Consider the following 27,622-nt stretch of genomic DNA (forward strand, 5'->3'; position numbering starts at 1 on the left):
CCCGGCCCCCTCGTGGTCAAGCGTGGAATTTTGCCATACTCCCCTTCCCCCCCCTAAAGTGTCCAGGTGGTATATGGATGGCCCCAAATTCATTATTATATTTGAGACTATTTGATATACTGTGAAAATGTTGCATGAAAAAACGTAACTTTTGGATTTTCCATTATTTTTTATGCTGTTAAAATTTATTTTTCGATTTATCAAGAAAATTAAAAAAGTTGTTATGATAATCTTCTAGGGCATTTAGAAATCACGCTATTTATTCTCTTGCCACTTTTTCATATCGTCCGTTAATTGGCTTAAAAGGTTCATTTTTGTGTTTTTCGGAACTTTTAAAATACTATAACTCCCATAATTTTTAATTTGATGAAAAAAGTCATCAGATAAATTGTTCGACTTTTTAAATACTATGAATAACCGTACAGAGAATTCTTGAATTTTGAGAAAATGGTATCAAAAATATTCAAAAGGCGTTCACTTTTTGAATTTTTATCCATAATGGCTGGCTAACGAATTTAACCTTTAGTTTAGGACATTTAAAGAGTGTTAGGGGGTCTCAAAACGTGGACATTTGACAAAAACTGGGGGGGGGGGAGGTATTAAATTTTACACGTGTCTAATACCTTCTCTGATGAGAATCTAACAAATGTTTCTCTTATCATTTTTTTTTTCTATCTTGCACAGTTTGACCGCAAAATGCAATTTTTGATTTTTAACTAGTTATCGTGCGGTCAAAATTTGAATTTTTCAAAAAAATTCGAAAAGTTAATATGATAATCTTGTAGGGCTATCGCAAAGTAACATTTTTCTTTTCAAGTACTATGAACAACTGTACACAGAATTTTTGAATCCTAAAAAAATGTGTACTCTAAAATTTTTTAAATAGGCTCACTTTTAGTATTTTTATCCAAAATGTCTGACTAACGATCTTGGCATTTAGCTTAGGACACTAAAAGAGTTACCAAAAGCCAATCTAAAAGATTAATTTTTTTCAAAAGTATCGTGCTCACAGACAGACAGAGAGACATAAAGATAGGCAGATAGACATATAGATAGACACATTCGTAAAAACTTGTTTTTCGGATTCAGGGGGTCTCCTCAAAACGTGGAACTTCTGACAAAAACTAGGGAGGTCATATTTTATACAAATCTAATACCTTCTCTGATGAGAATGTAAAAATGATTTATTTGTCACGTACAATTTTTTGATAGTTCTGTTTTTACTTTCAATCATAAAAAATAGCATCAAAAACAAGAAAAGTTAAATTTTTTGAAACCCCACACACGAGGCGAAATAGAAATTAAAAGACAAAAGTAGTGGTATGAAAGTAAGAAAGTTTTTCATTATTAAAGCCAAAACTACGCATCCTATCAAAAAGTGGTTAATAACAAATTTGAAGATCTTTTTCAAATGCACAATTTTGGTGTATTTATCTTTTACCGTATTTTGCACAGTTTGGCCGAAAAATGTATTTTTTGGATTTTTCATTATTTTGAATGCTGTCAAAATTTGAATTTTTGATTTTTCAAGAAAATTCAAAAAGTTGATACAATAATCTCGTTGGGCATTCAAAAAGCAACATTTTTTTTCTCTTTACTTTTTTTCATATCGCGCGTTATTTGGCATAAAATGGTCATTTAAGTGTGTTTTTTGTAATTTTGTAAATGCTATAACTCTGGTAATTTTTGATTTTTTGAAAAAAGTCATCAGAACAAATCGTTTATCTGTTTGAATACTATGAATATCCGTACAGAAAATTCTTGAATTAAAAAAAAAAGTGGTCTCCCAAATTTTCAAAATACGCTCACTTTTTGAATTTTTATCCAAAATATCTGACTAACGAACTTAACCTATATTTCAGGACACTTAAAGAGTATACTAAAGGTCAATCCAATCTGTCAATTCTTTCGCAATTTATCATGCTAGCAAACTAAAAATCTACAGAGAGACATTAATACACACACAAACACACAAACAGAAAGACACATTCGTAAAAACCTGTGTTTCGGATTCAGGGGGTCTCAAAACGTGAACATTTAACCAAAACGAGAGGGGGGGGGGTCAAATTTTACACAAATCCAATACCAATAGTTTTAACAATTTTTAACTGAAAATTTAACTATTCCATTTTTGGGTGAACATTTATCTCTTTTCTTGAAATTTTAACTATTTTTTTGTTAAAAACTCGTTTTCTTATTTCAGAAACAGTTCTTTTAACTGATAAAACAAATATTCCGTTTTCGATTGAAAATATAACCTTTATAAGTTGGAAATTAAACTATGTGTTGGGTAAAAAACTCACTTATTTGGTTGTAAATTGATTTTTTTATGGCATTCAAGTAATTTCATTTTTTTTTAAATAAATTTTTTAAATGAAAATTTAAGGATTCCAATTTTGGTTAACAAGTCATCTTTCTCAGTTGAAAATTAACGTTTATGTTAAAAACTCAACTCTTTCAGTTTAAAAATCAACTCTCATTTAAATCACTCGTCTTTTTTCTTCAAAACTAAACTATTGTTGAAAATTTGTCTTTTTGCGTACGGACAGACGCTGCCATTTTTACACGACAAAGACGGCAAATAATTGCAAATGAGTGTAGCAGGGCAGCGGTACAATCAAAATTTATTATCCAATTTCTCTCAAATTTTTAAGAAAGTATGGTAAATATTTTAAACTTTGTGTATATGTTCTTTAGGAACCAAAATAATATTTTAAAATCGGGCTCTTAAACATTTTTTCCAAATTTGTTTTTGAATGAAAAACGGGCTAATTTTTTTTTTTTTTGTAAAAATAATTAACTTTTTGTTTTTGATCCTAATTGAGGGTATCGCAATTGATGTATTGAAATCCACAAAAAGCAGATATTAAGAGGTTAGAAATTTATTTTTTTTTAAACTTTTTTATTACAAATTTATTTTTAAGTAGTTGAATGTAGATGTAAAAAAGTGCATTTTTTTTATTTGTAACAAATTTCTGGTACTCCATCCCAAAATATGCTTTAGATCACAAGGAATTCGGTAATTAAATGTTTAAAATTTGGAAAGGGGCCGTTAAAAATCAAATTAATTTTTCATTTGTTTAATTAATAATTATTGCTTTTATAAATAGATTACTGACAAGAAATATAAATCCACTTATGTTTAGTTAGTTTTCCGTCTGGAGACTCCAAATGAACTTTTTATGTCAATTCATAATTAAAAAGATATTGCAAAAAATCGAAATTTGTATGCATGATTAAATTTTGAATAACCTCGGAATATTGGTTATTTATTTGTGGCGCTTATTTTAAAAGTAAAGCCTGAAATATTTCTGATGTATAAAAAATGTATTTCTTTTTGCGTAGGTTCTGTCAAAGCCTGAACGTGAACAAAAGATTCGCAAAAAATTCAAGTAAACTCACTTTATAAAAGAAATATACAAAATAATTATGCGGTATATTTTTAAAAAATTCCATGAATTATACATGATTATCACATTCATAATTATTTTTAAATCTTTTTTACTGTGGGAACATTGTTTGAATTTTTAAGTCTTTTTTATTCTAATATCAGACTTTGACTGTGGCCAGGGAAACATTAATAACAATTTCCTGGGACATAACAGACATTCTACGTAAAAATTAATTATTTAGACGTTTTCCCCAATATCTTCCTAAGGATTTAAAAAAATCATTTGATTCTGAGGTCATTGAGTGCAGAACGTTATCACCTTTTATCTCATTCTGAGGAAAAGATGTTCCTTTATAAATTATCAAAAAATACTATTTTATGAAAATTTTATTTTTTGAGCGGATACAAACTAAAAAATGTCAATTTTAAAATGTTGAAAACTTGATCAATAGAATGAAAATCCAAAGTGAATATTAAAAAAAAGTTTATTGTGCACGTTTTATTTTTAACTTTTGAAAAAATGTCCGATACTCCATCTAGATAGAAATATGTTTTAGGCCAGAAAAAACTCAGTGAATAAGGGTTTTAAAATTAAAAAATGAGACAAATTTAAATATAAATGTTGAAATCTTGATTATTTTGCAAAAATAGGCCTGCTAAATTCCAAAATATTTTTTCAAAATTCTATAAATATTCAGGGGTCATCTTGACTCCAAAAGGAACAATCTGCAGGGGACACATTTTAGAAAAAAGTATTTTTTGAACCACCCTAATAATCATACCTAAGAAAATCTCAATAGTTAAAATTTCAATAATTATAAATATTTCTCATAGCCCACTTCAAATAAAAGTTATCTGTTTAGAATACTTTTTGTAAAATAAAAACGAAAAAAAATCAGACGCAGTTAAGAGTGGACTAAACTTTTCAAGTGTCATGAACAGGACAATGCACCGAATGCGCCAAAGTCATATGGTCATATTCGTAATGCCGGATGTTTATAACGATGCAAACGCAAAGAGCCAACGAGGAGTCCATATTATAAACTCGGTACAGATTCCCAAGCACAGCGATCGAAGGTGTCACGTGATGAAATTAAAAGAAAAGAGGAAGGAAGTGGGCTAGACGAAAGATTTTTTCCTTTTATTCAAAGCAACGTCCTATAATGTGCCTCATAACTGCCCTTACTGCCTCATGCCAGTCATGCCGTTCTGTTGGATTTCAACCTCCCACGACAATGCGAGTGCCGGTATAGCCGCGAGTGCGCGCGCAAACGAGAGAAAAAACAACACGGGAGTGCATTGTGTCTGAACGGCGCAGACGGCCGGCCAGCCTGTGTGATAAAGTGGAAGCATGAATAATTGAATTTTGAGGTTGCACGTGAATGGGTCGCATTCGAGAATCGGGGTAGTTTTCTCCTCATACCGTCTCAAGAACTCGATTCGATCATGTTCACTAACTAACATTACAAATTATAATTCCTTATTCCCAGTAAACCAAAAAAGATTCAATAGTATTTCAGGTATTTGAATCTGCAATCCGTCTGGGATCGCTAAAAAATTAGGTAAATTTTTCATCTTTGGGTCATTTTTAGATTCTTCGACCTCCAGCTCCCCTACGCCCAACGTATATTATTTCTGTCTGCATCCCCCCCCCCCCCCCCCCCCACTCCGATCCCTCTCCAACCCCTTTTATCACGTGTAAAATAATCATAAGAAAAGAAAGGATGGCTTTTTTCCCCTAAACATTGTGAAAGGGGTAGTTTTTTGATAATATTTTAGTCCTTTTTAAATTTACCTTTCCTTAAAAATGGCTTATGCTTTTTCTGAAAGTGCAACATTTTACTTCAGTTATTATCTTTCCGAAAAAATATTCTTCCGATTCTTTTAAATACTTTTCAGTCTTTTCTTCTATAATGGGCTGATTCCTTGACTCGGATGCGCAACGCGATTCGGGTTGCATTTCGGCAGATAAAAATGATCATCAGAAAGTAGAAAAGTTCGAAGGGAACAGGTTTCTGCAAGCGAATAGCGAGCGTATTAAGGATCACTTGTCTCTCACTCTTGCTTTCGTTCTCCTCTCTCTCCTCACCCATCCACATACACACACGCTCTCTCTCCCACTCCCTTTCCTTTTTTCGCCGTCTCTCCTCTTCCTCCTTTCCTTCTCCTCTTCTCGAAAGAGTGAGACGCGAATTGGTGAGACGCTGGTGCACGCTTGACCAGACGAGGCGGTCTACGGTTGAGGTCAGGGTCGTATCAAACTGCAATCGGGCCCTAAAATTCTTACCTGGCTTCTCGTCGCTGTCGACTCACTCTCGAGTACCATCTGTGATTTTCAGACAGAAAACAAAATGCTGCCCAACAATTCGTGCTCTCCCGGAGAGAAGAAAGACATTCCGACTTCTCTTTATTTCCTCTCTCGCTCTTTTCGCAGTATTTGCATTCTTGCATTCGAGCGCCGAGGTCAGTGACACTCCATCGATTTTCTCAGAGTTCCCGAACTCTATCGTCGAGACCTTTGACGAAATGCGAAATAGACTCTGAGCCCGAATTTCTTCGAGACTTCGAGGCTTCTACATGCCTCAATATCGACTTTTCTCGTACCAAAAGAAACCAGAAGCCGCGATCGTTAAATCAGCCATGAAAATGATAATTTGACACGCATGCTGGCACCTTACCAAGTACATTATGAATCCAACAAATTGCAGAACTCGCATTGGCCTTGTATGGTGGCCTTGTACTCTGTTCCCACCAGCATTCCGAATTGGTCTTCTAAATTTTTTCCCTCAGTTATAAATGTTGGTCGAAAATATGCGCCCCATGCATTTTTTATGCAGGAAATTTTATTTCCAGGAGTGAAACATTACCCGAGAGAAATCATTTCTGTCGAGCGTTGTACTTTTTTTCTATTAATAATTTCGATTAGAAATCAGGCCATGAGATTAAGTTAAGACGGCATGAATGATTCTTTTCTTTCTCAAATGTCGAGAAAATTAGCACGGAAACGGACCCATTCATGCCGATAATGTCTGCAATAGGAATCTGTAGTAAAATCATCTTTTTCAAAGTCATACATTTTGTGTACAAAGAAGTGCCAGAAAATAAATTTTTAAAATATTTTATAGAAGGAAATATGCGATTGAGCGATTTAAGATATATTTTCGGTAGATTATTTTGCAGATATTAATGGGCGTGCGCGATGTATAGACTCGTGCTGTACGTAGACAAGTGCCTTAGACAAGTAGACACACCGGCTACAGGCTACGTTGGTAGTAGATATATCCATCAAGTATGCGACTGGGCTGACTCTTCGTCGCCTAGCCATGTCTAGTTATAGAACACCGAATCTACTACTGATCCGCCTGCTCACGCTGCCGGTGCATGCCGGCACAATACACATTCGCAACAATTTGCAGCACGCATAACCTCCATGTAACAAAGATCCTTTTGTAAATACAAATAGGCGAAAAAGTATACTCTCGTCTAGGTCTATTTTAGAAGGCATAGTGCGCACCATTTTTAAATATGAGAAATAACTTTTACAACAATTTAAAATAAGCTGTATTCCTTTTGAGGTTAATTCTGTATATTTCAAATTTTAAGAAAAAGATTCACCTCAATTTATTGTTTAAATGAACACTTATTTGGCTAAAAATTAAAAAGACGGTTTGTTTTATTGGATTTCATTTGAATATTCCGAAATAGTATTATATTTTTTAACATTCAGGGCTGTCCAGCTGTATGAGATCGTCTAAATGCTGACGATTAAAAAAAAGGCACTCACTTTTCGCGGAAAATTTATTCAATTCTGTATCAAATGAGCGTCATTTTTCATGATTCAACTTTAATTCCTGGCAAAATCCAGGAAAATAATAAGAAGAATTTGAAAGTCGCACAAAATGTACCTTGAAATCTCCTCTTTAAAATGAAATCATGAAAATCTAAAAATGTTCACGAGTTCTCGAATTTTCATCAAAAATGTAGAGGCGTGCGCAAGACAGAAATCGCTCGTTCGAGCGATGACTGCAGTTTTTTGTCTCTATTTCCCGTGCATTAACGAAGGACAGATGATCGAGCACCGCTTCACTGAGCACTTTTTGACTTGCGCACGCCTCTACATTTGTTATGATAATTCGAGAACCAGAGAATATTTTTACAATTCATTAAGTTCATTTAAAAAAGGATATTTCAAGGTATATATTCTGCGACTTTCAAACCTTTACCATTATTTCCCTAGATTTTAGTTGAAATTAGATAATGAAAATGGTAGAAAATCAGACATGTGACTCGTATTTATCACTCACTACCAACAAACTTATATCAAGAGGGACAAGATAATACTTTAAATTTTATTTACCGAAAACTACTTTGTTGCATATGATAGAAAAAAAGTTTAAAACCAAAAATTGTTGTCGACAGTAAAATGGGCGACATTTTATTTCTATGATTAAAGTTTGTGAAATTGATATATTATTATTTTGAATGAAGCCCTTAAAATTAAAAATATTGAGATTAAAAGTTTCCTATTTTATAAATTTTCAATATTAAACGCTTAAAATATAAGCTTTTAAATGAACATTTATTTAAGCTTCAATTTGGCAAGGTGAACATTCGGATGAATTCAATTTGAATGTCTTTAATTTTCAGTTTAGTTTTGTTTAATATAAATGGGAAAATCTAATGTTTTGCACTTTTTAATTCCAACGACTCCAGGAAAGGTCCGCGAAAATGTATTGTTTAATTACTTTTTTTTTGCTACAAGTAAAAAGAAGGACGATTTGTTTTGTAAGTTTTAATTTTGATAATTGGATATAGTATTATTTTCTTAATGTGCATTTATAGCCTTGTCATTTGGCTAATCTTAAATAATTTTTCTGATTTTGAAGAAACATCAGAACAAAACTTTTATCATGAAAATGTCAATTGCAAAATTGATTTTTTCTTTAAAATAAAAAATATCAAATTTTCCCAAAATCCATACTCTTGGAATACTTTATGGATTTAAGAATCTATAGTTGAGATTGTTTAAAATACTAAAAAATGATGCAAGGATCGACAGTGGAAAATCTTTATTTTTGAAGTAGAATAGGTATTTTTGAGTCAGCCGGAAATCCTTTCCTTCGCTTTATCCATTTGAAAATCGTTATAGATCAATTTTTTTTTCTGATAGTATAAGACAAAAGAAAACTACAACTAGCTACGGTTAATGAATGAAATACTTTGCAAAATAATCCGTCCGACCTATAATTAAAAATATATCCAAAAAAAAAAAACAATCGATTGCTCTCAAAAACTGAAGAAACATTCTTTTTAATTTTGTTTTGTAATTATTTTTTAAGTAAAACATACCTTTGGATAGAAGCACATTGAAAATGATTTGAAATATTGTGATCAATTGTTTAACCTAAAATCTGTCAATCTAAAAAATGTCTTGCAATATTTGGTCTTAAATAATTCGCACATTGTGGAAAGAAACAACTATTTGTTAAGCCAATATTTGCGAAGCAAGATATATTTTTTCATTTCGATCAACAATTTATTTAAACAATGATAAGTCACATTCAGAATCTGGACTCTTCTCGACGAAGGCAGTTATCGACAAAGAGCCCTAATAAACTCCATGAAAGTTTTTTTGCAAATTATTTATATTTCAGACACTTTAATGATTTTTCATCCCACAGGAGGTTAATCATTAAATTAACAAAAATATCGATTATTTTAAACAATGAATTCATTTAAAATTGACTAGCTGACAAGATAGAACTCTGTTGACGCAATAAGCCAGAAATGTATCTAATACATTTTTAAAAGTCTCGAGCAATTTTTAGCGTTTCTTTATCTCTCCAAACAATTTGTCTGCACATAAAAAATTGAGAACCTGTACAAACTGTGTTAAACTCGGCACTAGTGCAGCTATACTCCCTCAAGAATCCACAAGCCTCCACCCTTCGGAAAATCTCCCCTTGGATTGAAAAACAATGAGATTGAATAAAAAACATAGTTAAATTGCAAAAAAAACGTTGTGGGGTTCCTTAGGGCCCCTTTCGCGAAAACCGTCTTTATTGGCAAGATTCTGAATACGGTCCTGTCTAAGGCGGGGCTCGCATATACCGCGAAGAGAGGCAAGCGGTTGAATCGGATTGGATTGGGGCGCAACTCGCAAGCAAAACTGGTTTGGTTTTGTAGGGCTTGCACCACTGCACCGCTCTCTCGGCGAGACAGTCCAATTTATGCATTACGGCTATGTAGGCACTACACGCTATCAAAACTCTGTGCCCGGACTTTTACACCATTCGGCATCTTAATCATTGCAATATTTCAATTTCGCAAGTGCCTACTAGACTCTAAATTGATCGGTAACGTGACGTGCCCGGTAAATTATTTTTACTTTTCCCTCAATTCTACAAAATCATAATTGGCGGTGTTTTTCTGCAATTTTGATGGTAACTCATTCGCGCGGATACGTGAATTGGCAAAGGGAATCCGCGTGTGTTCTTTTTTCAAATACGCGTCCTTTGCGGTGTCGATAATTATGAATTACACATTCCCGAAAAAAAGGTCGTGACTTTGTGTTGTTCCTGGTGCTACCAACTTGGGAAATTGAAGATAGAAAGAATTACAAACCGGCACAGGTACACGAAATTATTTTACAATTTATTTTCCAAAAATTGGGAGAATATTATTTTGCGCGCGCGCGCGCGTGCTCATGTGTGCGTTCATTGTGTGCGGGTCTGTGCACCGAAATGCATTCTGGTATGGTCGGTTGGCCGTTGGCGGTTGATTCCGCAAGGTTATGACAACAATAGATATATCTGTTATCAAAAGTGTGCGAAACTCAAATTCTGTGATTCCAAGGACTTTAATCGTCGAGCCGCATGTACATGTGTTAATTTCCGCTTTCTGCGAACCGGTAAGATAGACCGGTATGGATTATCAAGTTTTGCAAAAAATTCGCAACTTTTTTCCGGTCTACTGAATGATATGTATCAATTCTGGTCTAACAAATCCATATATTATTTTTCACGAATAAATAAAAATTTTCGCGAAAATTTTGCAAAAACCACTTTTTTTGCCTTCAGGGGGTGAAAATTTGCAAATATCTAATACCTTCTTATATGATGAGAATGAAAAAAAAAATGCAAACGACGCCAGGGCCCAGCTGAAACCGGGTTAACGCCTGGCTCGGTTCGTTGTTCGCCGAGTGCATATTGCATGGCGAACTTTTTATTCTCTGGTTTTTGCACGGGCCAATCAGGATTCGCGAGAATCGCGAGGGCGCTCGAAAGAAAATGGCAAACTTGTGGACGCTGGGTTGGAGCGTATCTCTTTGCGCGTCGCTTGGTGAACCCCGTAGTTCGCGATCACGTTGACGTCTGTCGCCATTTCCTCGTAGGAGGATTTCGCTCGAATATTTTTTAAGGTAATGATATCCTGTGAATTCACAAACGTCTGGAATTTCGGAAATTGTCAAGTTGTCGCGGAGTTGGGATGAAATTCGCGAGTGAGGTGTGCTTTTGTGCCGGGAACTAACCGCCACGTTTCGCAAAATGCACAAGTGCATCTCCAGAGGATGCAATCCGTTGCCGGCCGGCGACCGCCTTTTGCAATTTGTGAATTTCCGTTTCTTGGGATAGGTCGCGATTTTCGGAAAAAGTAAATTTTGTGGAGTGACTAGTTTTTGTTGAAACTGAACGCGCTTATCTCAGAGTGGGTTCTTTTTACTGAAGTGAAATTATAATGTTAAACTGATTTCGCGTGTCATCGGGACGAGGGGGATGGCTTGGATTTCGATGCACGATTCAACGCGAGACAAGTGTTTTTATTTGTCGGACCTTATCACCCGTATCGTTTCCCGATGTGTGATTAGCGCGGGAAAAGTGAACTGTGAAGCTACACTCAACACTGAAACTCCAGGGCTGCGTCAAATTAGATTCGGCCCTCGCGATTTGATAAGCCGAGTTTGCTGTGATAATATGAAAATATTTCAAATACCACTTTTCTTATATTGTTAGGGTGTTTATAGAGTTGGCAGCATTGTGTGCCTTGATTAAACTTCTCGTTTAATTAATGTGATAAATGTCATTAAGGCAGAGCGACCGTTAAAATTTCGCTAAGTGAGCGACGTTTTTTTTAGCGCCGTGAGCTTCGCGAAAAGATCAGGATACTTACAACAGGTGTCCATCTGTAAATTCCAAAATCTGAACAAATTTTCGCGAAAACTGTGGCAATGATTTACTCGGGAAACATTATTTTCCAGATTTCTTCACACTTTTATAACTTAAATTTGAATTAAAAAGCAGTATTTGCGAATTACCCCTTCTTCCTTGCTTCGAAAATTATTTTCTTCGATTTAATATTTTTAAATTTTCGTAAATCTGAAGAGTATTAGATTTGTGTATATGAAATGCAACTGTAATATATTTTGGTAATTTGCCATTTTAATTGCACCATCAATTTCTAGTGAAATTGATAAACCAGACGTAACCTCAAAACTGTTAGCATGGCCTTGACCGTCTTAACGATATTGTCTTATTAGATTCAATTAATTTCCAGTTAATTCATTATTTATATACGAGATTTATTAACTATGAAAGTATCTTAAGTAAATATTTATTTATCTCTTTTAATAAACATTTGGAATAGAGTCAAATATTTTCCGACTTCCGAACATATTTTTTTCCATTCGCATAAGTCCTAACGCACTAAAAACTCAATAAATTAAACCGTAGAATTCGAAAAAAAAAACCCAGAAATTTACCTTGTTTGCGATATTTTACGCCATGAAAATAAAATGATGAAAAATAGAGACCGGAATCACTGACGAAATAGAGAATAGAGTGATCTTCCGTCTTCTCTACTCGTCAGTCATCTCTAGATTCTCTAGATGGCAGCACTGCTTTTTGGCGTGAAATTTAAATTGCTAGTCAGACAAAACTTCAACTGTTATCAACTTGCTGAACAAAAATCGAATGCTAATTATTATTGCCTTTTTTTAATTTCTCTTAAAATAATTTAAGTATTTTCTTCAATAGTTGTTCCACTTGTCTCGGTTTTCATGTTAATCGAAACTATATTGTGCAAAATTTAACGGAGAATTTCTTGGTTGAAAATATCATTAAAAAAAAAGTATAACCCTTTCATGGTACGTAGGTTAGATTTATTTCATGAGGCAAAATAAAATTATTTTCGGATCTGAATACGCACTTATTTTTAAAGAAAATAATTTTATCTTGTTTCAAATTTTTCTATAGGAATTTGAAATAAGCTTTGTTATTTGCAAAATACAATAGGTCAATTAAAAAAGTTACTTATAATAAAAAAAATGTGCAACAAGCAAGAAAAAAATTTTATTTTCCTTAAAAATGAGTTGAAAAATTGTCATTAAATTATTTACAATGATGATAATATTATATGTATAAAAATGTAGTACATGCATTTTCAAGCTATTAAGAGCACAACAAGAGAAGATCCCTGGGATACAATAGTTTGCGAAATTCAAAAAACAGTTTATATTTGTATTAAAGACCTTATAGATTTAGATAGTGTAAAAAATGGCCATTTTTTGTCTTCGATTTTACAGAAGTAGATAAAAATTTTCAATATAAGCAAAAAAGCATTTACAGAATATTATCTTTCAATTTTTAAACTGTATTTAATTAAAAAATCAATTTTATTTCAATTTAGTCTTTAAAAAATGTACTACCCTGCTGGGTAAAGATTTAAAGTTAACAGTTAAAAGTTTGGATATGCCATCTATCATCTTAATGGTGATCTAAATCTTCAGCCAACAAATTATGTATTTTAAAAGTTCATGAAAATGTGAAAATAAAATTAGGGTATTTGGAAAATATAGATATAAATATGGCGAAACAAGTAATAAGTTTATTAATACAATTATGGCGATAAAGAAACAAAAGAAATTAAAAAATCCTTCTAATAATTAATTTTACAGCCAACTTACGATATCAAGGCCTAAGTATTATTTGTTTGTAAAAAATGTCGATGCTACCACACATTATTCTGATTAAACCTTTTTTTTTAATTTCAAAAATATATAATTCAAATATGGAAATACGTCTTATTGTTTTAAAGCACTGAGATATATGATTAAAGTAATCGAATAATATAATGTTTCCTTTGGAAATATATTATAAGTCGTTAGTCGTAATATTTCAGTATGTATGTAAGAATTGGAAGCGAATTCTTTAGACATTGCACTGCACTTATCGGCGTTCATATTACAGATTGAAATTGTAGCCAGCACAAGAAATGCAAATTTTTGTTTATAATTGCAAATTGGTTGGGAAATTCTGTTAAATGTTTTAAAAAGCAGAGACTGTTGCAGTAGAATATTCAATGATATTAGATATATAATTTCAAGATTCCCTTATTTCAAAGTACAATTATTTAATTTCTCGGAATCTCCAACGTTATTTCATTTTACAAATATAGCATGGTTACAAGGGTGATAGAAAAAAATCGTATTTGAATACCTACACACTGGCCTAAGTTTTACCTTTCTGGTCAAAAAATTTTCAAAGAATAAAAAATTCAAAATCGAGTATTTATATGAGTTTCGTTTTTTGTAATAATTTTTTCTTGTTTTTGAGTTTTCATTATATTGAAAATGCACGTACTAAATTTGTATACGTTTAAAAATATTCCCTTTTTTATTCCACCATTGTAAATAATTTAATGAATACCAACCCTTATTTATCAGAAATATAATTTAAAACGTAGATAAAAATGTTTCAAATTAACCTTATCTTTTTAGCTTTTTTATGCATTCTTCCAAACAATTAAGTTTATTATCAAGAAATGCCTTAAAGATCTTTCTTTTTTATTATCGGTCTTATTGAAAACTTATCATTAAAAAAATTGTTGAGAATAAGCAATTGTAATCAAAATTACTGGGAGCGTTTAAAAAAAATATTGGTCTGTTGTAAACAAGTTCTTGATTCCGAAAACTATTTTTTAAGTTTTTAGTAAATTTTTCGAAGCTAAAGATTTTAATGTCATCATTTTTTTAATGCCTATTAGAACTTTGAAAATTAAAGTTTTATAAACATATATAATTTTAAACAGTGTCTTAAGCGAATATTTTCAGAAAACGTAAAAAATCGTGTCGATATTAAATTTAAATTTGGTAAATGGCAATTTACACAGGTAACAAATTATATTTCTGATAAATAACGACGTAAATTTTTCGATATCTGAATTATCTTATTTGAATAAATTTCTTTTCAATTACTTTTCGAATATTATCTGACATTCTTATCATCTGCTTGAAACATTGATATTCTCATTTGAGAAAATGTTGCTATTCCTAAAGTTTAATTTAAACAATAAATTGTTTGAAATCCGGCTAGTTTTATTTTCCTGCAGCGGTCTCAAAAGTCGAAATTGATTGCCCAGATCTTCTATTAGAAAAGTATCATTTTTGAAAAATGATAAATAATCAAATGTGTTTTTTTGTTGGTTTATTTATTTACAGCTATGGCAGAGGGGAATGGGGAAATAAAAATGGAGGAGAAGCAGTCAAAAGAAGAAATGGAATGTGTCGAGCGAACGGAGGATTACGCAAAGTTAATCCAGTATGGACTCGACGAAAAAGTGGCTGCCAAACTTGACGAAATTTACAAGACCGGCAAATTGGCTCACGTGGATTTGGACGAAAGAGCGTTAGACGCTTTAAAGGAATTTCCGGTCGATGGAGCGTTAAATGTGCTCACGCAATTTCTCGAGTCTAATCTAGAACATGTATCAAATAAGTCGGCGTACCTATGTGGTGTTATGAAAACTTATAGGCAGAAAAGCAGGGCTGGCCAAGGAACTGGCACTAGCACAGCCCCAAAAGCACCTGACGAAGATAAAATTAAGGTGAGCTCAAGAAAGCAATCCTTCATTTCAGATCTTAAATGTCCAAGGATTTATCTTGATCAAATGCTTTCAAAAATCCACTCAAAATTTAAGCTCGATCAGAGTATTTGTAGATCATTTAAGAGAATTTCAAGCATTTTTCGTTTAAACTAATACATATCAAAATTACTACCTCTAGTTTTTACAAACACACTATACAGTCAAGTAAATATATATTTCTTTTTAATTATATAATTTGAGGCGAAATATTTTCCGGCGAAATTTAAATATTTTAATTATTACTTGGGTTATTTATTAGAACACAGGTGTTTAAAGACTATCATTCATCTAATTTTTTCCAGAAAATATTTCCAGGTCTCGGACTCACCACAATATTCGCACTTTATCACTTTTTGTGAGCGATGAAACTGTTTGGCTAATATTACGAAAAAAGTTACACTGTAGACAATTGTCTGCTAATGCCACTATTTATTTACTTTTTCTTGAGAAATATTTTTTAACTTATTCGCTAATTGGCTAACATAATATGTCCGCCAGAAAATTTTTCAAATAGCCCCCTCAATTGGGCTCGTGTTTAAACAACGTCATGTTTTTTTCTGAAATTTTAAACCACGTATCCCATTTTATATCTTACGTAATTTTTCTGACTAAATTTTGTTTGTAAATTTATTCAGCGAAAATAATGGGGAGTAAAATCTCACTGTGAATTTCCAACCAGATCGTTAAATTTTAAATCAAAAATATGAATGATCAACACAAAAGGTAATTTTCAAACAAAACAGATCGATTCTCAAAAAGGTATATAATTTTCGACCAAATAGTTGACTTTTCAACGAAGAAGATTCTTTTTTTTTCTAGAAAAAACGAATTTTCAACGAATTGCATACAACTTTAATCAAATGGTTGAATTTTCAAGCAAGCAGATGAATATTGTACCAAAAAGGCGAATCATAAACAAATTAAATAATTTTTCAACTAAATAATTTGAAAAATGGCTGATTTTAGTTAAAATTTAGGTTTTAATACAAAAACAAATTTTTACAAGAGTTTAATTTTGTACCATCTATTTGAATTTTCTACCAAACGGTTAAATTTTCAAGACCAAAAAATCGGTTTTCTACAAAATAGTTGAATTTTCAATCCGAGAATATGAGTTTTTAACAATAAAAAAAAGTTTTCAACCAAAAGTTAAATTTTCATCAAAATAGTTACATTTTCAATTAAAAAATTAATTTTCTACAGCAAAAAATTTAACATAAATTTTAAATCTTCAACTAAAAAAATTAACTTTCAAGAAAGTAGTTCATCTTTCGACTAGTTTTAAGTTAAAATAACATAACAATTGTATTTTACCAACAAAATGAATTTTAAACAAAATATTTTAAATCGTCAACTAAAACAGATTAATTTTAAACAAAGCGGTTGAAATTTTAGTCATAAAATAGTATTGTCTTTTAAGAAGACGAATTTTTAACAATATACATAAATTTTTAAACAAATAGTTCAATTATCTATCTATCTGTTGAATTTCCGAGCAGAATATACCCATTTCTTACAAAACAGTTGAAGTCGCAACGAAAAAGTTAGTTTTCAACTGAAACAGATTAATTCTTAACCAGACAGTTACAGTTTTAACCAAAAAAGAGGGAACTTTCTACAGTAAGAGACTAATTTTAAAACCAATAAGATAAATGTTTAACAAAATATTTGAATTTTCAACAAAAACAAAGTTGCTAGTCAAGAAAGAAGAAAATTTCAACTAAATTGTCGAATTTTCAATCCAAAAAGATAAATTTTTAACAAAATTGTTGAATTTTCAAGTTAAAAAAATTGTGGAGATTTCTGCAAAAATAAAACCATTTTGAAATAACAGTTTTTAATACTTTAAAAATATTATTTTAGAATATTGGAAATTTTGTTTAAAAAATTAAATTCATTTTCCATTGTACACGCTTTGATTTCGCATTATACACTTTAAAATTCGGACTTCATTTAAGTTTATTACTTGAAACGTGTTATTAAACTGTTTTTAATTGAGACACTACTTACACTATGTTTGATCTCTTAAGTGAGTACGAGGTCTATATTTCACTACATAACTGCGAAATTCTTAGAAATTAAAAAAAAAACAAGCTAAAGATTCCATCAGGACAAACACACTTTAACGTTTTCATTCAAATTAAAAAAATATATTTATTAAAAGAGGAAAAAGTGTGTTCTCCGGATTTAATCGATGGCTTCTTTTTTGTTGCAAGTTTCAAGAATTTCGTAGTTAAATCTGAATTTAAATTCAAAAATGTTAAAATACTGTTTCTAAAGTTTTTAAATAAGTGATAGGTAAATTTTTGGAAAACTTTTTCTAATTTTGATTTGCCCGTTACTGTTTTACCTCCGTGAGAAAATATAAGCTATGTTTGTTCTTACAGATGATACTAGAAAGAACAGGATATCCTTTAGATGTGACTACAGGACAAAGGAAGTACGGTGGCCCTCCTCCAAATTGGGAGGGTCCTACTCCAGGAACTGGTTGTGAGGTGAGTTTGTTTAAAATATCACAGGACTGGCTTTCAAGCTGAGCAATACCATGCAATTTGCGAAAATCAATTATTTCAATTTGCATACAAAGTGTTTCTATAACTTAATATTAAATTTTATCTTGCTTGAGAGCTGCAAGACGTTGAAAAGAAATGAAGCTCAATTTCCTTTTGACTATCTTTAATTTTCACATAGCATTAAAAAATGTGACAAAAAATATTTTTGGCTAATTCTCAAATTAATTGAATTCTTGAGCCATTATGAAAAATGACTTTTATATCTTTTTCATTTGACTTATTAACAATAATTATTATGAGAGCAAAAATTAGACAGTTGGATGAATTGAACCGTATAATAAGTTTAAGTTGTTAACGTCGATACTTAAAAATTTGATATAAACCGAAGAATCGGTAATTATAAATTCTGTATTGGAAATTTGCAAATATTTTAAGAACAAAAAAGCATTTTCAATCTTTAATTTATTCGAATTTGAAATTAAACAATTTAGAATTGGACAATATAAAACGTCGAATCTGAAATTCCAAGAACTAAACGAAAAAATTTGAAAGTTTGTAATATAATTATAAACATTGAAAACTGTACTGTTTAAAATTATTATCTAGTTAAAATACGGAAAATAAATTTCAAATTGAAGCTTTAAAGTTCATATATTTTTCAATTGTAAACATTGTAATTGGAAAAATATTACTCTCGTTATGCATCGAATTATAAATAAAAATATGAACTACTTCAAATACTTTATATTCACTTAATAAAAAATTTGCCAAAAGAAACCTCTAGGACACTTGTGATTTATTTATGATTTTTTTTTAATACCACCAGTCAAATAAAAAAAAGTGGTTCATTTTTTCCAAAAGGCCCAGTTCAAATAAATCAACAGTTTTTCTTTTATGGTATTTTGAGTCAAACACCTGTGTTTGCAACACATGGCAGACGACTGATTTTTCTTTATTTTCTGTGTAGGTTTTTTGTGGCAAAATCCCAAAAGATATGTACGAGGATGAGCTAATTCCATTGTTTGAAAAGTGTGGTAAAATTTGGGATTTAAGGCTAATGATGGATCCCATGTCAGGTACCAACAGGGGATATGCTTTTATCACTTTCACAAACCGGGATGCTGCACAACAAGCAGTTAGGGAGGTATGTGTCCAACTTTTTTGTAACTCATCTCACAGTACTTGTATCTTATCTTTTGTTGTCCCCCTTAGTAACACCATGCCGCTACGGACTGATTGGATCTTTTTATTTATTTATTATTTACAAAATTTTTAGAAATGTTACAAAATTGTTATTGATACCAAAGTCGGCACTTTTTCTAAACATTTGGCATAAATCTTCATATCGTAACTCACTTAATTTTCATTAAAAAAACTATGATTTTATAACATTTATTTTTTCATTACTATAATTTAACATTCTAATATCTATTAGTTAATTCCTAATCATATAGAGTTTTTAAGTTTCGAAAAAGTGTCACGATTCCTCTGTGTGGCTTGTTCTGCGATCACTTTTACTTTTTTCGTAACAGTAGACCGAATTCATTTCGAAACGGACAGGCAATCCATGCCTAAAGTCACGAAATAATATTTGATTTAAATATGTTGTTTTTCAAAAATAATAAGATACCACTATCTTGTCGATTTGATGAACAAAAAGTTTTTAAAAAATTGTCAAAATTGTTAAAAGTGTAGTAGTATTTTATTTAATGTAGGTATTTATCTTTCAATTTTTTAAAATATATTTTGGTGTATCAGGTTTCGAATTTCAAAGGAAAAAGTTTAATGTACAAGTTATTTAAATTGTTAAATTATTTGCTGCTTTGTTTTTATGGCATAAAATGGTATTGTTAAGAAAAAATAAATTTGCAAGGATTGTATACATATTCTCAGAAAAATTTCGAAATTAATGCGGAGTAGAAAAATGGGCCAATTATCATTTTTTAGGAACTTCTTATAGGAATAATTTTGCTTCTTTGAAAATTTTCCAACGTATTTCGAAAGAGAGCGAAAAATTCTTTCAGAATCAGCTAGAAGGATAAAAAATGTCACCCGCTCAGCACAATTTTTTGGTCAAATTATTCCCTTTGAAAAACAACATATTTGCAAGTGATTCTATGACCTAAGCACTGGCTGCCTCTCGGACTTTAGATGAATTCGGTCAGTAGTATTATATTTTAATACAATTTCATTCTTAACTATCCTGATGATTGTTGATGACTTTAGTTTATTCAAGTATCGTTTATCTAAGAACAATCCACATAAACGATTTTTTTTACATGTATGTCCCTGACCATTTATTCATTGTTTTAGTATAATTATACTGACTTATCCAACTTCTCCCAAATATATCACAATGGAAAATGATATTAATGGTATTCTACGGATGAGTTTCTTTTCCAGCTCTCCTCTTTGCTCAGTGGGCAAAATTGGGAGTGGAGAACCTTCCTGGAAAAAAAATGAAAAAGAAAAGATCGTAAATGTGTGTTTTAATTGGTTAGGGGTATATTATTTACCTAATTGGTTGCACCTCATTGGACAGTGACAATTTTTGTAACAAAATTTAAAGAAATTGGTAGGCTAAAAATTTGTTTACAGGAACACATGATACGCGTACGCCGGTTTCCTATATTGTGAAGACTCGAGCGACGAAGCGCATGCCACTTTCTCGCTTACATGGATCCAAAAACCATGCTAAAACATTTGATCCAAATTGTACATTTGAAAACTTTCCTAAATTTTACTATTTCATCATGATTATTTAAAACAATATGTGGACCAATTCATTGAAACAAAATTAGGCATGTGTGTGTTTTTCTTCATCCCACAGCTCGATAATCACGAAATAAAACCCGGCAAGAGTCTGAAAGTAAACATTAGCGTTCCTAATCTACGACTTTTCGTGGGGAACATACCAAAGTCAAAAGGCAAAGAGGAGATCTTGGAGGAATTTGGTAAATTAACAGGTAAAGTGAATTCGAGGCGTGTGTACCTACCTACCTCTACCTATACCTACCTGTCTACCTGTATCGTAACATAAGAGTGGTAGTTTTTAAGTAGTGGTTGTACATGGTATGGAAGTTACGGAGCATCCAAGCGATCACGGTATCATGGCGTACGTGATTGCAAAACCTTCGACACCTTCAATTCTGGTCAGTCTCCTTGCCTCTCGGTTTATTAGTGAACAGTAACACCTCTCTGGTCCAAGTCTTCTTTTCTTCTCATATTTAGATTATTGAGTTATGAGTTTTACATCTCTCTCCAACTATGCATACATTGCGGATCAACCTCTAGCTCTTTTTACCTCCTGCACTTCCATCGTCACCCCATTCCTCGTTATCTTATTTAACGACGCGTCAACTCACAACTCCCGTCATCAATATTTTTTTTCTTTTATTTTTCACAAGGGAACGCGTCCATTGATTACCTAAGGACGATTCATTTCAATTTTACAGGCCCTTCCTGTTGTAAGGATTCGTGTGATTTTTCTTCCCTCTTCTCACGTAAGATTTCCTACTTTTTACTCACTATATTAACAGAATGTCGATTATTTTTACTTTAAACATAATCCGAAAGGATTTTTACAGATTTTAAGGGATTTTAAAGAATTATACTTTTTATGCGGAGTTTCACTAGCTTTTGAGAGATTCTAAACGATTTCATAGAATTCAACAAGCTTTAGAGTATTTCAAATTATTCTAATGGATTATGTGAGGTTTTTCACAATTTTCAAATGATTTTCAAAGATTTCAAGGGTTTGAACCCGGGAAGAATTAATATTGGATCAAGAAAATATTATTGCGAATACGGACAATATAATATTTGTTTGATCGAAGAAAATATCAGTTATCTCAAGAAAATTTAGTTGATTGAAGAAAGTTTATTTTTATATTTAAGTATATTTTTTTTAAACAAGCAATTTTACAAGTTTCTAAGTGACTATAGGAGTTTTAATCAGATTTCAAGGGATTGTCGTGATATCAGCAGATGTGGAAAAATTTTCACAGATTTTAAGACAGTAAGAACGATTTTTGCGGACTACAAAGGATTTATAGGGATTTTCAAGGATTTTAATGAATTTTAAGTGATTTAAAAGAATTTTGACGACTTCACTGGATGCCCAGGGTTTAAATTTTTTTAAAGATTACAAAGTATATCCACAGATTTTAGAGGATTTCATACGATTTTAAAACAGATATAAATTTTATAGAATTTTTTGAGATTTCGTAAATGGATTTTAGAGTATTTCGTAAAATATAACATAATTTAAAAAGATTTCTGAATAATATATATATATATAATTTGAAGGGATTACGGAGAATATTGTGTAATGACTTTTAATAGATTTTATAATACGTTTAAGGTTTTTAAAGATACTCTGAAAGATTCCCGCGGATTTGAAAGATTTTTAATGAATTTTAAAGAGATTTCAAGGAATTTCGTAATATTTTTAAATATTTCATGGAATTTGAAGAGATTCCCACAGTTTAAAAAAGATTTCAATATATTTTTAGGGAGCTTAATCGTTTTAAAACGATTCCTAGAGATTATGTAGAATATCCATGAAATTCAAAAGAATTCACAGGATTCTACGAGATTTCATTAATTTACAAAATAATTAGAAAGAGGAAACTTGCGTAAGAAATTATTTTGACCCCCCTCCTCCCATTCATATGTTTTACGCATCCCCGCCCCCGCAAAACACTTACATAATTAATGGATGTTCCCTAAGGCTGATGACAGGAAGAGAAAATGAGTTGATTCGAGTATGTAAAACAAATCTTTAGTGAACACCAAAATGATCCCATTTAATCGCGTAAAAATGTAATTCATGACTAAGCCTCGAGCATGGGGTTTGGGAGACCTGCGTGGACCGCTGGGGCGTGTGGCTCGCTAAAAAACGGACAGGCACTCCCACCCCAGCACCTCTCCAATCCTTACTCAAATTCAACCAATCCTCCGAAGCAAAGTTCCCCTCTTTTCCCTTGAATCTCTTCCTCTTCCTCTAAGGTCATGTCATTAAATCCTACGGTCAGTCAGCCAATAAGCAGAAGAGATATCTAAAAGGCAAGCTTAATTGGCACTCTCCTTCCACATTATTCTTACAGCTGAATGATTATGAGATTCGGAAAGGCAAAAAGATTGGTGTTACCGTATCTTATAACAATCATCGCTTGTTTGTGGGAAATATTCCAAAGAATCGAGACCGAGATGACTTGTTCGAAGAGTTTACAAAGCACGCACGTAAGTTGACAATTGCCCTTAAATCAGCAGGCAGGAATTTTTGTGGGAGAGAAAAGGGGAGAACGAGATGAATAACACTTTTTTCTTTAATTTGTCAAATTGATTGGTCGCAGCGATGCTAGGGAAAGTTTTTTTTTAGCCTTATACCGCAAGTTTCAAGTCTGTTTTTTTTTCTTTCTTTTATGCTATTTTTCTTATTGAGAGACATTTTTACTTTTTTTTTTATTAACATGGTGTCATGAAATCGTCACATGTCTGATTAATATGGAGGATCTTTATCACTAAGAACAGACACTGGGAAGTTTCAACTCATTGGCATATTATATTGAAAAATTGATAGAGGCTGTATTTTTTTTAAACAAAACTCGAAAGTCTGGGAATTGTTCCACTTTAAAGGCTTTAATTTGAAGTACAGTTTAAAATACATCAAAGTTCATTAATTCAGTTTCGAAGACTTGAATTTCAAAATTTTAATGACAGCAAAAATTGGCGGAAATCACTAGAAAAGGAAGAAAAACTTTGAAATAGTAAGGAAGAATAAAGTCAAAACCGATGTTCCGAATAGCTTGGAAACGCTTTTTATTAAAAAAAAAAATTATTACTTACATGAAAATATCAATGGCCTCAATTATTATCTCTTGGCTGAAAGTCCAAGAAAAATGGTGACACAAGAAAGAAAAGAAAGTGATCACTTTTTAGGTAGAAGTTTCGAAATATGTTTTGAAAACTTGGTAAATATTTCTATGAATTGAAAATTCACAAGTGTCTCCCCTTAACATCCACCTAATCCTTCGAATTTTAACTTCACTAACAACAGTTCTATAAAACGATATAGTCAAGATATAGTCAAGAACACGATACTTTTAATTTTCGAATATAGCAAAGAAATATTTTTGTATAACACTCGATCTTTGAATAATTTCTTTTGTTCCGCCTAAACAAAATCGATACATGATCTAGTTGTGGACGCTTTGTCAGTATCTGTTTGACATGACTTTAAATGGAATTTTGGAATGAAAATAGCTTGAATGCATTTTTTTATCGAATGACGAATCGCGAGTGCGTGTTTACACTAGAATTCTTGCATGAAATCTCAGAGTCTGGACACAGAGAGGAGCCCAATGAGAATGAGAAAGTTTCATACCAGAGGCAAGTGCCACAGTTGAATTAAGGCACTGGTTGATCGATTTTGTATTGGTTAAAAAATCACTATGCTTACAAAAAAAAAAAGAATTATTTCTAGATTTGAAGTTTTTCTAATTTGTACAATTTTTGACAGGGTGTGCATGCCATTTTTAAAATAAGTTTTGTTTAGTATCAGTGCTTAAATTTCGTGTTACGTTTCATAGAAAATTATTCGGGAGCAATCCGAACTGTCTGGTATTTTTCTACTTAAGAATGTTCCTTGGTTTTGGGATTTTTGTTTTGTTTTTCTATGTTGACTGTATGGTTAAGGGATTTTATGTGAACCAGAAATTATCAGTGCAAATGGTAGGTACCATGCTATCCGAATACCAGATTTGTGCTTTTAAACTGAGAGGAAGGAGAAGTGAACCGTGTACCAGAAAGCACCAGCGAAAAAAGTATTAGGAAGTAAAATTTAATAGTCTCTCCTCTTCAAAAAAACGTGTGAATGTCCATTTAACATCCATTTCATGATCTTGATGAGTAACCTTAGTTTAACAAATTCATTGATTAGAATCCAGAAAAATCCATTGAAATATTATTAGCTTCGTCAGATTGTGATTAAACAAATACATTTATTTTTAATTAATCAGATGCGAATAAAATCTTCTATTAATTACAGATCAGATCTACCGATTCGGAACATCGTTTCAGCAATTTATCGTTTTTATTTATTCTTTTTTTATTAGACGTTTATAGGGATTTCATTTCGTCTTAGAATAAAGTAAAGTGGAACACCAATTTAAGTTATTTTTTCATGGAAGAGAGCGCGTTTTAATACTTCATTGGTCAAGTATGTACTAATTATACAGTTAACTAACTTGGACGTTTTTATTATTTAAAAATATTGAAAGAAAGTTTTGACTTCTAGGCACGGAAATCAGATGATCCAACACTTGACAGACATTTGTCCATTTCATAAATATGAACTGAGTTAGAAATTGAATATTCTCTTTCATTTATAATTTTCAAGTATATTTATTTTTATTATTAGGAAAGGGGATATCCAATTAGTTGAACCTTACAATTTATGAAAAAGACAAGATTTTTTTAAATGAAATTGTTTCTTCTGCCCGACAATAACCTGATTTTTTCACTTTTATGTTGAACGACATTAGCCATATGCATGTTTATAAAATTGATTTATTACGTAGTGTTTATCTTCATCTTGAGAGACTTTTGCTTTTTTAATGAAAATAGTGTTGAATTCTTAAACATTTGTTTAGTATTTCTGAACTTGTATTCTTTTTCTCCTTTAATTGAATTACATTTTTAAAGTAAAGTTTGAAGAACTTTATCCGCAGGAAAGTTTATCAAAATTTTGTTAACTTATTTTGTTTATTTCGATGATTATATTTGAAATATTCTATTTAGCTTCCCTGCGTTTTTTAATACTTTCTTTTTTTCAAATTAGTAGTCACTTTTCTTTTATTCTGTTGATTTGTCTTCACCGGCAGGAACCTTACCTATGTTTTGTATGATTTTCCTTGATACAGCTGGCCTGACTGAGGTGATTATCTACAGCTCACCAGATGACAAAAAGAAGAATAGGGGTTTCTGTTTTCTGGAATACGAGTCACATAAAGCAGCGTCTCTGGCCAAGCGAAGACTCGGCACTGGCCGCATGAAAGTTTGGGGGTGTGACATCATCGTTGACTGGGCTGATCCACAAGAGGAACCAGATGAACAAACTATGTCCAAAGTAAGTCATGAAGTAGTTCTCAAGACAGTTTTAATAAGCAGGATATGTGAAAAACATATTTAAATTTCATTTTTTGGTTCAAAATTGAACTATTTTGGTAAAAATTCATTTTTTTTGCGAGGCAATTCATTTCTTTAGTTGAAATTCAAGTATTTTTTTGAAAATTCGCTTTTCATGGTCAAAGCTTATTTTCTCAATTGTAAATATAACCCTTCCATTTTTGGTTGAAAGTTTATCAGCTTTTTATCGAAAATTATTTAATTTGTTGAGAATTCGTCCTTTTTGGTGGAAAATTAATGTTTATGTTTGAAAAATCATCTTATTGGTCGAAAATTCATCTATTTTGTTTGTAACTTGATCTTGTCTGTTTGAAAAATTATACAAAAATATAATTAATTTGGATTCGATTAATCAATACCTTGGTTTTGCGCGTTATAAAATATGTTTGAACAAATTCTTAGTTTTTTAATTTTAATATTTTCGTTAATGGCAATTTTTTTACATTTATGGAGATCCTAAACGATTCAAAAATAATGTTAAAACCTACAGAAATATAAACAAATTTGTTTAGGTATCTAGAAACGTTTATACTGGTAAAAATAGGATAGAAAAAATTTGATTAGTTTAAAAAATCATAAATGTAAATATAGTTTTGAACAAATTCAATATATTTATTATTTCCTAGACTAGTTAAATTTTTTTCCAACTTATTTTTATCAGTAGGAGAAACGTTCTAAATACTTGAAAAAATTCTGTAATTATGAAATAATTAGCAAACAGAAATCTGCGAAAATTTTGAGAATCTTTTATGACTTCCAGAAATATAAAAAATTGCCATCCAAGAAAATATTTAAATTTCGAAATTAAGAAAGATTTGAAACATATTTTGTTGACGCGCAAAAACAAGGCATTCTATCGATCGTACCTAAATTAAGTATAATTTCTCAGGGTCCTAATATGCTACTTTTACAAAAAGTTTTATTTTCGATTTCCAAAATTCTGTTTTTTTTATCCACCCGTGTCTAAAACCTGAAAATGTTAGGGAATTCATTTGGTCAGGCAAAATTCAGGAAATTTTTTTGAGCGGTTTTTAATTTGTTTTATCTTTCTAATATTAAAGTAAATAATGGTGTTTTTCATTTGTAAAATTAAATTTATAGTACTGGATTTATACTTAATTAAAATAAACTCATTTTTATCATTTACATTAATCTCAGAAAAAAATGTTTGATTTGAAATATAACATGTTTAATATGTACTGAATTTTAAAAGTACATGTGCAAATTAATTTAAACAAATCTGCCGGCTTCGCAGGCACATTCTCATCGCGCGCTATGCGTGCGGCTCTCTGCGCTGGCAAGTTTAAGCGTGCCTAGGGCACGCGACTGTTCTCGCGCTACGCACTCGACTTTTCTGCACAGACTTTTTAAAACTAAAGCTAAACGTAGCGACAACAGTAATTTAATGATTGTGAATTCTCTTTTGTTAAAGCTCCTTCGGCTTTACGAGCACATTCTCATCACGTATCTCATGCTTCGCACTCGAGTTTATTCCTGAAATTTTATATCATCCCCATAAATGTATATTATTATCATTCGTAACTTGCATTGGTATTAGAACAGACGTGAAAAAATTTGAAAATATTTTTTGCAATTCATTTTGAATTCA

The 27,622-nt window shown here is 31.5% G+C and overlaps 1 protein-coding gene across 15 annotated transcripts in view; it reads left to right on the plus strand.

Annotated features, from left to right (window-relative positions):
* The window catches only part of LOC117177836 (heterogeneous nuclear ribonucleoprotein R), a 113,334-nt gene that overhangs the window by 66,966 nt on the left and 18,746 nt on the right, over positions 1–27,622 (plus strand). For 10 of the 15 annotated variants that reach the window (XR_004467768.1, XM_033368809.1, XM_033368817.1 and 7 more), the window contains 5 exons: positions 14,886–15,271; positions 17,698–17,805; positions 18,791–18,967; positions 22,932–23,067; positions 25,749–25,954. Coding sequence is in view for 14 of the 15 variants with exons in the window: in XM_033368809.1 (XP_033224700.1) it covers positions 14,886–15,271; positions 17,698–17,805; positions 18,791–18,967; positions 22,932–23,067; positions 25,749–25,954 (1,013 nt within the window). In the remaining variant the exon portion in view is untranslated. Of the gene's footprint in view, positions 1–9,571; positions 10,024–10,197; positions 10,302–10,699; positions 10,812–14,885; positions 15,272–17,697; positions 17,806–18,790; positions 18,968–20,653; positions 20,790–22,931; positions 23,068–25,748; positions 25,955–27,622 lie in introns of those variants that run through there. The other 5 variants (XM_033368811.1, XM_033368808.1, XM_033368812.1 and 2 more) reach the window with 4 other exon arrangements.

The sequence above is a fragment of the Belonocnema kinseyi genome, chromosome 8 (genome assembly GCF_010883055.1).
Source record: "Belonocnema kinseyi isolate 2016_QV_RU_SX_M_011 chromosome 8, B_treatae_v1, whole genome shotgun sequence".
NCBI classification, from domain to species: Eukaryota; Metazoa; Arthropoda; class Insecta; order Hymenoptera; family Cynipidae; genus Belonocnema; species Belonocnema kinseyi.